This window comes from Onychostruthus taczanowskii, unplaced genomic scaffold (genome assembly GCF_017590055.1).
Source record: "Onychostruthus taczanowskii isolate IOZ18803 unplaced genomic scaffold, ASM1759005v1 scaffold17, whole genome shotgun sequence".
Taxonomy (NCBI): domain Eukaryota; kingdom Metazoa; phylum Chordata; class Aves; order Passeriformes; family Passeridae; genus Onychostruthus; species Onychostruthus taczanowskii.
This window is the reverse complement of record NW_024498906.1, coordinates 7,711,809-7,724,053: the sequence shown is the minus strand read 5'-3', so window position 1 is coordinate 7,724,053 and position 12,245 is coordinate 7,711,809. Positions and strand designations below refer to the sequence as shown.

Genomic DNA, 12,245 nt, shown 5'->3' with positions numbered 1-12,245 from the left:
TGGCTTCAAGGAGAATGGAAGTCTGTCTGCATCAGACTGTGCAAGGCTGGCAAGTCATATTTGTTCTCCAGAGCAGAATTTCCAGGCCCTGAGAAAGTTCAGTGTCAAAGATACATAAATATACATATACGTTTACATATACATATATAAAAATGCATTTTTGGCTTTCAGGATATTGCAACAGCCAACCTGAATCTTGAGAGTCACAGATTAGAAGCAGGTGATTCAAGTGGGAATTAGGCAATACTCAGGAATTTTAGGTTAATCTAGGTTAAAGATACTGTAAGAAAAGTATAATTTAAACACTTCCCCCGCACTCCTTTCCCACCCCCCAAAAAAAATTCTTTATTCAGTCTTGTGAATTTGTTTAGAAGGAAAAAAAATAATCCATGGGGTGAACAGTTTGAATGACAAAATAAAAAGCAATGCTCCAAAGCTATCTGCAGAAGGAGTAAATTTTATCCTGCAAGGAAAAAAGAACAACTGTTTTGATACCTAGCTGAGGACTCTGTCCTAGTGCTGATGAATAATTTCAAGTCTAGAACTTCCTAACTTGTGAGTGTAAAACTTTGTAGCCTTGGTGTTCTAATACTGTTTTTTTTCATATTAAAATAAATTTCAATGAAAGAACTTTTACCATATAAGTTGTACTGAGCAAATGATTTACATTTTTCATTTACTTTCAAAGTCCTTTTATTTCCAAAATTATATAGCTGCAAAATTATGGTGCTTTTGCTTTCTGTCATGCTGTTTTATGGTTGCTAAGCTAAAAATGGGTCCAGTTATTTTCTAAAGCCCATTTGGAAGCATTCCAATAGAGTGCTAATATTACATGCTCCAGCTAGTTTGTAGGTGCGTGACAGCTTTAACACAGAAATAATAGCAAATAAATACCTCAAACAAGGTTCTGTCACCTGTCACTACATAAAATTCTTCAGTTTTCTGAGTAATTGAGCGATTTTCTTTGGGTTTGATAAAGCATCTTCTACAGATTGCTTTATATTTTATCAAATTTTTATTTGTGCCTTCCACAGAATAGACCAGAATTTTTCCAGAATACATCAAAACTCATAATACTTGAATATGTCTTGTGCAAAAAATCCACAAACCTTTCATAGTCAGTGCCCTTTTATTCATACAACCTCCTAGCATTTGGAAAGGAGCTCTCTAACTTTATGTCTCACCTTTCATTAATTTTTAACTGAATGTATGTTTAGTAGGCAGTGCTTTTCCATGCTTCTTAGAAACTTGAGGAAAAACAGGCAGCATGTTCCAGGCCATTAAATAATATTAATTATTTTTAATAATTAATATTATTTAATATTATTTCCAGGCCTGTCAGCTGCAACCTGTCAGGTGTAGGACAGTTTTGAGGTGGTGAAGATCATGCCAATACATTCTGGCCTGTAAATGAGTTGGTTGAACTTGTTTGTCATTATTATCTATTTGATACTGGCATTAAGGAAAAAAAAAAAAAAAAGTCAATTTCTTTGCTGGAATTCTGCAAGTTGATCTGCTGATCACTATAATTTCATGGGAATCATAAACACCCATGAGGGAGAAAGATGATCTTTGTGGTTTCTTGTAGCTTAAGCTGTGTTTACAGCACCTGCCTGTTTGCCTCGAGCACTTCCTCTTCACCCACATCACCCTTACAAATTGAGTCTGATTCAGTGGTGGCAAAGACAAAGCTTGAAGGCTCTTCTGGTTGCTTGATTATTGTGAATGGCTCTGCTGGATGACCAGAGTGAACAGGAGGAGCTGCTGGAATGGCCCAGCAAGATCATCCTGGCACACACCATCCTGGCACATGAATCCATCCATCCATGAATCCATGAATCCATCCTTCCATGAATCCATCCATCCCTCCCCCCATCCATCCATCCCTCCATCCTTCCATGAGTCCATCCATCCATGAATCCATGAATCCATCCATCCATCCATCCATCCATCCATCCATCCATCCATCCATCCTTCCTTCCATCCATCCATCCATCCATCCATCCATCCATCCATCCATCCCTCCATCCATCCATCCCTCCATCCATCAGGAGCTACAGGCTCCTGTGCCTTCCATATTGTGGTTTCATTGTCACATTAAGAAGAGGCAGTGAGCATTATAAACAAAACAATTCACCTCTTTATTAACTGCTACAAAGCCAAATATGATTGATAGTTGATAGCAGCATTTCTGCTTGCTAATTTCTCCTTGGTATGAGTCTTATAATAAAGCTTATTCTCTTTTATAATTTTTTTGTTGTAGGGAGCAATTAATTTAATCCTAGTACACCCACAAGTAATAGAAACTTGAAGAAACTCCTAGGATTTACATGCCTCATCATAGAGATTTCCCTAGGAAAAACGGAGATTATACTAACCTACAGTAAATATCTTTTTTTGTCACTAGAAAAACTACAAGAAGAAAAAAATTGGCCAAATAGCTACATAAATTACACTCATCTTGTTAATTTATCTTATCTCTTCTGTAAAACTGTTCTGTGGCATCAACTGTACATAGATTTCTTTGTCCAGAAAATAACCAGGAAAAGCGAAAAAAACCCCTCCTCCTACTCCCAAGACCTTATTAAGTTCATGTTGGTATATTTAAACCACAAGCCAAATGTTTCTATATCTTTTCAGATTTGTGTGATGAATTCTGTGGCCCAGATATAAAAACCCCATATAGCCTTTTGGGTTTTTTTCCCAGTTAAAATATTGTGGACTTTTATCATCTCTCTGCAGAAGAAAGTAATCATGCACACTATGTATCTTTCAAATATTCCATTTAAATTATACAGAGGAAAGCATTGAGCACTTCTTGCTTTCATAATTGTATTCATGGATACAGGGGGTGTGTAGTATATAGCCAATGAGTCAGTCTAACATGGGATGTTGTAATTATAATTTTATTGAGAAATAAAACAGCCTGCCTTCTTTTAAAGGGATGAATCTTCTCTGAAGCGATAGAAAACAAGGCTTTGGTGTTAATATTTGGACTGTAGTTGTATAAAATGTTTCTACACTGGCTAGTAAAACTAGAAAATGTGCAATGATGTTTTGACCAAGAGAGCTTTTAAATGAATGATGTGTCAGCAAAAATAGAATTTATGTAAATTTACGTAAAGCTATGTAAATTTTAATTATTAATTTTCAGTAGAATTCTAGAAATCCTTGTATTATTGCTTTTACAAGTTTAGGATAATATATGCAAGTTTAGAATCTTATATCTATGCAAAAGGACAGCTAAGGAGTCTTGTTTTCTAAAACAGGTGATGATGGCATAATTCTGTGGCCAGTTGAATCAGTGGGAACTATATCTCTGGGATGTAGGTGAAATCTGGTTTGGTCTTGAATGTATGCTTTAAAAATTGTCAGCCACAATATTTGGCAAGTTAAACTGTTGTGTAATGTGTGACAGAGAAGTCAGAACTGAGAAACTGGATCCAAAAAACCAAAAACCCAAACATTGAGGACTGTTGTACATGAAGAGATTATCACTTATCAGTTGTTTTGTAGCACCAATAATGAAAAGTGAGATGCACTGATAAGTAAAAGTTCTATAAGATGGCTGTGCATGCACAGCCAGAACACCAGAACTTTCTGTGTCAAAGCTGTTTAAAAGAATAGAAGCCAAGCTCAGCAGAATCACATGAAAAATGTAAAATTGCTTTTTGTATTTGTTATTTGAAATCTGTCATTTTGATGCAGCATTTCTGCACATTTCCAATGTATTATTTATGACTTCATAGAGCACAAAGTACTTTATATTACTCTTCATTGTATAAAATTCTTTTTCCTATCCTGCAAAATGTCTCTTGACAGGAATATTTTTATAGCCCATAATTTGAATAAATTAATATATTTATGTATCGTCTGCTATCTCAGGATCCAATAAGGGTCAGTGGGTTGCACCATTTACTCCCAAACCAGGAGAGCATTCTAATTAGCAATACTTCCTAGGAAAATGTTCTGCCTTAATTTATAGACTCAAGTCATGCAGATCATACTGTGTACTATCCTCACTGATAAGAATTCTGCATTTTAGATTTGATATGAAATTAATAAACTATTTTCTTTTGTTATTTGCAGTTCTTGCCAGCAATTATTTTCTTTTATTTTCCCCAATAAAAAATTCAAATAGCTTTGAGCCAGTAGTAGATACTTTGATGCCCATGAAAATTACGAAAACCAATTTATGAATATTTTAAGATTAAGCAGATAAACAGTCACAAAATGTATACCATTTGTAGTAAAACTCATTAGTTTTTCTAGAAATACTTTGACATATTAATTGAGAGCATTGTAGAGATCTGTATTCACCACATCAATTCATTCACCTTTATCAATCAAGATTATAATCTCATTGTTATTAATTCTGTTTGTTTGAGCTCTGGTTTTCATAAAGGAGGAAAATGGAGTGTCAGCACTTATACTGCAATTGTTCACTGATTTTTGATCCTGCAATTGGTGGGTTATCAGCACAGTGGTTTAGCAATTCAAGTAGTTTTCATTTATCATAGTTCCTCTCATAGCTCTTGAAATATTCTTGAGCATTAGTAATTTATTCGTTTGGAACTTTTCAAGCATTCCAATATTTGCTGGATAAATATTCAGCATAATGCTGGATAAAATTCCAATATTTGCAAATAAAAACTAATTATTCAAGTGCTTCAGCAAATTATTTTGATGCTTTTGAGGCCACATTTTGTTCAGAGAACAAAAGCCACACTTTGTTTTACCATCTCATTATTTAAATTGCTCCTGTGATTGCTCCTGTTTTGTCCCTCTTTCTCCCATGCTCACATATGGATAATTTGTAATTCTGAAATACAGAAAATTGGTAAAGAAAATCCTCCATGGTCACTGGAAGGAAGAACTGTAAAGAAAAATTACTGAAATTTTAAAATTAAGTGTAACAAAATATTCTTTACTGTAAGCATTTGGTAGAATTTATGAATGCATTGATTAGCATTTAGCCAAGACTTTTTGATCAACTTCAAAGCTATAATTTTGCATATTTTTACTAATTTTCTTCCACTTGTTGACAACTTTTAAGCATATTGATGGCAAGGATTGGCATTCAAAATTAATGAATTCTCTCTTTCACTTTGCTTCTCTCTAATAGTGTGATTCAATAAACCAAAATAATACTAAGATTTTATATTGAGACATCAAATCAGATTCATTAGTCAGAATTCTATAATCATTAGTCATTAATTAGTCATTTTTCCTATGATCCATTACCTATTAGTGCCATTCCATGTGTTATATTGCATCAAGATTTATACACCTTGGGCATTTTCTTCAGTCTTCATTATCCTTTCCATAATGGTTTTATTTTTTTATTCTTCTTGCACATCTATCTTCTTTTTAAGATTTAAAAAAATTGCAGTCACTTCTCTGCCTATCTGGACCCAAGTTCTGGCTTACTGAGAGCAATTTTAGTATTTTTTTAAAACTTTTTCATTTGAAATTCTTTTGGTTTGTTTTTTATTAGTTTAGTTTCATTTATTTGTATTTAAGTAGAGTTTTCTTAAAGAAAGAAAATTTGTGATTCTAATTTTTTTTAAGTTTTAAGTTATATATTATATTTTTCCTCTGTGTTGAAACCTATTTCCATTTTTTGGGTTTTGTTTTTAACTTCAGTGTGTTATACCTGTGCTTCTCAGTTGCTGTCTCAAAGAAAATGAGATTCTTCCTTATAATCATTTAATGTAATCCTTCTTAGTAGGAATAGTTTGTTCGTGTTATGTCACACCTCTGCCCCACTCAAAGCTGCAAAAACAAAGGGTACCATTAGATGTAGGTATTTTCAAACCAAATTTTTCTGGGACTCTCATAAGAATTCCCCATTTCAAATTTTAAAAGTTCCACTAAAATTTATAAATAATACCATGAAATAATAGTTTTCCCAAGTCCTTGGTAAGACACAATGAACAAATTCCCTTTTGGAGATGTTTCACATAAATTCTAATAATCGCAATGAGAACATTTCTTACTATATAATAGCCTAAAATACCTCACCCCTCAGATCTTATATGAAGAAAGAATTAAACCTGCAAAATGTATTTTTTTTGGCTTAGAAATTCTCCAGAATATTTTTGAACATTGAAGGAAAATAATTTAGATGCATGTAGAATGTTATTTGGTATTTCCAAAAGTTTATGTAGATTTAATTTATGTAGATTTATGTAGAGGCACAAAATGGAAGAAATGAAACCTGCTAATTTAAAGCCAGTATATGAAATCTTCCAGAATGACATTAATATTATTTAAAGGCACTGTGTACATAATAGATTTTATGTTATTAAATATAGATCTGTTAATTTATAAATTAAGGATTTTTAATCTCTGTATTTTATCTTCTTGTCACATTTGATTACAATTTAGCATACAGTACAAAAATGTATCACAGGAATATTTTAACTCTTACAGTTATTCTCTTATATCACTAGAATGAGACTGTGATTTAAAAAGAAATAACAGAAAAAATCAAGATTGTGCACAGAAAATTGAGCTGGGAAAGAGATACAATTAGTGATCACCAGATTTTGTAGCTTTTGTGAAGTCCTTGTTTAGATTGTGTTTCCTACTACTGATCTTTTTCAGGTGCTCATTATGGATCTCTTCACAAAAGGAGAAGAGTTCTTTGGGGACAAAAAAAGGTTAATTTCCTTGCAATCACTCAAGAGATACTTTTTAATATCATAAATTATAATTGGATGGCTGACACCTGGAATGGAAGCTTTACTTCATTTTGTATTCATTTTGAACTGGGGAAATACTTGTGCGTGTCTGGCAGTCTGTTTCTGTGGAGCTAATTCCTGGGTAATACAACACCTGGTATCTATTTGTTTTAGGTGTAATTTCATTTGTTGCTCAAGATGAGGACCAGCAGCAGCCTCAAGGCAGCAGCTCACCACAGGGGACAGATGGCAAACAGGCCCTTCAGAAACTGCCAGCGAGGACTTCACCAGCTTGTGATGCAGCTGACACTGGTATGGTTGTTGTTATGGATGCATTCGTTGTCAATTTTCATAAAATTACATCATAATGTGTTTTGAAATTAAATGAATATTTAGTCTGCACAGCCTGCAAAAAGTGTATGAAATCATCCTTTTGTGCTTTCTGAAACATTTTAATGAATTGTTAAGCTGGGTTTTTTCTTTTTGTTTTTTTCCCCCTCTTTTTACAACGTCAGTGACTGTTGCTTGATGTTGGAGAGGGACAGAATGTTTTTAATGGTTTCTCCATAACTCTCCAATAATACTGTTAGTGCTGATGTCAAAGCAGGCCTTTTCTGAAATTCATGTTGCTCCACTTCTTTCCACTGTGGAAAAAACTTTCTTATAACAGTCAGACTGTTATAAGATGTATAGATGCTCCTTTACGTTAAGGTAAAATAAAGTCAGAAAGAGAAGATTCCAGAATACCTACTTACTTTCATATTGTCACACCTGCTTTATTCTAAGCAGTATCTGCATTACTTTCGAGATTTCAAGTGTTCCAGAAGAACACTTTTGTAGTTGCACCAAATAGACAAAGCCAGGTTTTTTGTTTTTAGATTAATTTCTCCACTTTCCTATTTATATTTGCAAGTATAATTTTGCCTACAGAACCATGTTCTTTATGCTTTTAATATCTAATTTTGTATATATTTAATTTTTCAAGCATTTTTTAATTGATTAAAGGATATTTCTTGCAAAGAAATCTATCAAGGAAAGTTTTAAACTAAAAAAATTGGTTTAGTCAATATTGAGCTTTTAGGAAATTAAGAAGGGTTTGCAGATTGGAGATCTCTTTGTCTTTATAAGTGTATTTTCTAGATAAATTAAAACTAGAATTTATCAAGCTCTAAAAAGAATTAGAAGCTAATTTTATCTATAAATTAGAGATAATTTGAGTCAAGTCAATGTGAATATCAGAAAGTCTGTTCTTTTACAGTCTATTAATAATCTGTACAGCAACATGGCAGTTGGTTGGCATTAAAACTCATGCAACATCTCCTTGGAACTTTACAGAAGAAGGATTTTAAGAAGGATTAAATTAAGATGATATATGCAGATAACATAGCAGAGACAAGAATTATAAATTTTCCATATATTAAGTGGAATTAATTATAAAACAATATAAAGGGTGATGCCAGGTAAACAGGAGATAATCTTCAAATCTCTACTCTCTTCCTGAGAATATTAATGAATTTAGTTAAGCTTCAATTTCCCAAATGAAACATATTTTCTTATGAGATATTTGCAAATTATTTAGGAATTATCAGTCTAAAACTAGTAAAGGCTGTAACTGAAAGTAACTGAACATAGAACTTAAGCAAGAAAATAGTTTAGGAGAGTGGATGTCTCAGTACTGTCCCTGTCACTGACATGAATGGAGGGTGTTGTTCTTAGGTAAAAAGCCAGTGTAACTTCATGGTTTGCTATTATCATTATTGTAATACTTTTGCTTCATGTGATTCCCTAATGACAATGTGAGACTGATTGGTCTATTTATGCATTTAAATTTTCAAACATGTCTGACACATTAAAACACAATAAATAATGTCATAAAATATCAGTCTAATAACTTGCTGAGAGGAGCCAGGTAATCAGCCCTGAATCAGCTCCCTCTTTTGCTGCCACGAATATACATGGAAATAATCTCTCCCACGCAGAGAATCCCACTGGTCATTGGAGCAGTCTGCACACCTTATTCCTACATGGCTGCCTCAAGTTACTTCAACTTCTCTTTCAGTTGCCATTTTTTGCTATTTTAGTGCAACTCTTGTGTTTTATCTTTGTCTTATTGTGACCTACATGTTTCTAGTAAACTGCACTGACTCAAGCTGCAGGACTGCTGGCAATGCTTAGGGCATCGTTAGGATTATCCCCCTCTACTCTTCATCATCCCTCACATTCTCTCCAGCAGCAGGACTCAGCACAGACCTGGCACTTCAGCCACAGCTTTCAGTGCTCCTGCCAGCAGTGATGTCTCTCAGTGTTTGTTTGGGGAATTTTGCATGGGCTGTTGTCTTATGCTGGCTGCCCTAATCATTGCCTTTGTCCAAAGATTGTACTTCCCACTTTGTTTCTCTTATCAAATGCATTTAGGTTTTTATGTCATTGCCAGGTTTTTGAATTTCCTTGTGCTTGAAAGGCTAAACATCAGAAAGATACACTACTTGTAAATAGGGCATGATGAAAAAGCACAGTCAGAGGGGCCAAGTCAGACATTCATTTTGGAAAAGCTTAAAATACAATTTTCTGTATTAATTACTGAATTTAATTTTCTTCTTAAAGCTAATTTATGCTTCAACCAGGTTTTCAATGGCAGGCTATGCTTTCTAGCCTATTGTCATTGTAATTCTTATGAGATGTCTCTGAGTTCAGTGTCTTTCCTGCTGAGTTTAAAAACTGCTTCCTAGTGATTCTTCGAGCATCTGATGCCTTTGGAAGGTAATGGTACTTGCATGTGTGGTTCTTCTGGACTTCCAGAAGAAGTCCAGGCTTGAAATCAATCCAGGCTTGAAATCAATCCCTGAGGAATGAACACCTGTGGGAGCACTATGGGGTATTCATATAAGAAAAATGTCTGTATATAAGGATGATGTCTTTGTTCTAGCAACTATTGAAGTGATTAAGAGGCAAACAATACTCAGAATGACAAAAATGTATAAAGGTTTAGCATTTTTTCATTATAATTTTTTAAAAAGATCATAAGACCCAAGGATGCAATGGTAAATGATAGAATTTATTCAGTATTAATGCAGTAAGATATTTCACGTACCTTCAATATATTAAAATATAATTGATACATCTCATGTGCATAATTATTTCTGGAATTAATGTCTTTTTAAGAGGACTGTTCTATAAAATCAATTTGAGTTACCAGCCCATAAATTTTTATTGGGAGTTAAGCTATTTTTCAGTCCAATCTACATTCTGTGTGTTCACACATGATGTACTCCAGCTTCAGATTAGTTTAAATCTCCCTCTTCAGGGAAGAAATAAAGACCTATGCAGAGAAAATAATCCCCATGTAAATTGCATGCATATTTGCAAATTTAAAATACCAACCACAGCTTGGTTTGTTTGTGGGTTTTTCGTTAGTTTTGTTTTTTGTTTTGTTTTTTGTTTGTTTGTTTTTCTATGATCTTAAATAGCATTTCCACATTTGCAGCTATACTTATGCCAAGGCATACAAGCTTTGGGGAATGGTATAGCATATGTAGAACATTAAGTATTAGACTGTTTTATGCCTTCTTCCTTTGTCAAAAAGATTGTTCAATTACTGTTAGCTTTCTCAGTAGGTGCCCTTCTGCAGTACTGCAGTCTGCTGGATGTTATGAATTTTCCTGTGCCCTTCTGAGACTCAGAACAGCTTGATCCTCCCAATAAACTAACATGTTGTTTTGAAACAATTCAGATACAGCAATGCTTAAAGGACCTATGGAATTTCGTGGGGCACGGTACTGTGTGCAATTAAAAATCTGTGCAAACAGTGCATGGTAGCCCATTTAAAATTAATAACAAGAACAGTCTGTAATTGCTCACAGAGTAAGGCTGCTGATGAACTTCAGGTTGCACCACCCTTCCTGCAGGAGGTGTTGTAATATTATTGTGCTGAGAAGGCAGGTAATGTTGCATCTGCACTAACCACAAATTAGTCACTCCTCTTGTAAACCTGCACATCTGCATATTTTTTGATATCATAGCATGTAGGATTGCATTTGCATATAAAGAGATTAAATTTTGTTATCCAATTTAAATGTCTGTGATGTGCATTATGCTTGTTTTGAAAGTCTGTATAGGCTGTAAACTGTTTACTGAGAAATACATCATTCTGTTATGTCTGGAAGACCTCAAATGTGTATGTATGGAATTTTTCAATTAATAGACCATTTATTAAAAAAATATTCTGAAAACCAAAATCCCTAGCAGAAATAATGAGTGGGGCTCAATGACAGGTCCGGGTATAAGCCGTTACTATTTGTCTGTGACAGAAAACATTCAGAATGATATAAAAAAAAATAACATTTTTGAAACTTAAGAGGAAATGAGCAACAGAGCAGCAGTCTCCCTGCAGCCAGTGCCCTTGTTATGCTGGAGTGTTTGACATGCTCTTTCTAGGTCATCATTTTGCCTTTCCTACCTTATCATGCTTACAAACAATTATTATTTTACCCTTTAGCAAGTAGTGAATTATAAACACACAGAGAGTACATAATGGTAATGAAAAAGAACACTAATATTTACCAGTTCCTCACAGTCCTGTAAGCGTGTCTGGGGCTGGAGATAATGAGGTGAGGAGAGGATAGAGGGAAGGTCCCCATCAGTCTCCTCTATCATCCTGTTTCAGTTGCTGTGACCTGTGAAAGTGTTCACTGAGCCAGAAAACAGGAAAAAGTCAAACTTTATGGCCTAATAGATGGTGCAGTTCATAGGAAGTGGAGTTCAAATCAAATATGGGATTTTTAGAAAAGTCTTACTGTGTGGAGCTTTTTCTAGCTGAATAATGACTTGAATCTTTTACATTAATCTAAATATTATGAAACATTCAAATTAATCTTTCACCAAAAAAATATGAAGCTCTCCCCAAGATATTTGACATTCAAATTACTGCAACATCAACAATATTGTCTAAGAGTGAGAACAGCTTCCTTCAAGGTTTATGTTCAGTCCCTCAAGCAGAGGAAATAATTGAATAAACATTCTCAGAGCCTATTTGGAAAATCCAACAGTTAAGCTAATTTATAAACAGATTTACAAATCCAGAACACAGTTTATATGTATATTTATAATAATATACTATTTATTTCTTTCAAGTTTCTGAAAATGATGCAATTCAGAAATATCAATTAAAACATTAGATCGAGTCCAAATTACGTTTTTAAGATGACAGGGAGTATAATTTCCAACAGGAGAAGAAAATAAAGAACATTTCTCCTTCCAATCTAATTTCTTCTTCTTCTTCCTGTTGCTGTTAATGTTATTAGAAGTAGTGCTAGCCTTTGGTAACTAGACAAGCTTGCACCATGTACTACTGCCACTGTCTGCCTCTGAAGCTAAAAACAGGTTATTCTTGAAGACTATTTGTGATTAGGCCATTATAGCTGTGAAAGTACTTTTTTTGTTAGTATAGTCTCAGTTCATCTCAATGTTTTCTTTTGAATGAGTTTTGTGCCTATCTTAGGTCCTCTTGTCCCCTCTGTAGCCTTCTGCTGGAATTTGTGAGGACTTTTATTTCTGTAGCAG

General features: G+C 34.0%; 1 protein-coding gene across 1 annotated transcript in view; it reads left to right on the top strand.

Moving 5' to 3' along the window:
• Positions 1-12,245, top strand: part of CFAP47 (cilia and flagella associated protein 47) — a 258,908-nt gene that overhangs the window by 132,292 nt on the left and 114,371 nt on the right. Inside the window, exon 50 of the mRNA XM_041399915.1 lies at positions 6,861-6,998. Coding sequence (XP_041255849.1) covers positions 6,861-6,998 — 138 coding nt within the window. The remainder of the gene's footprint in view (positions 1-6,860; positions 6,999-12,245) is intronic.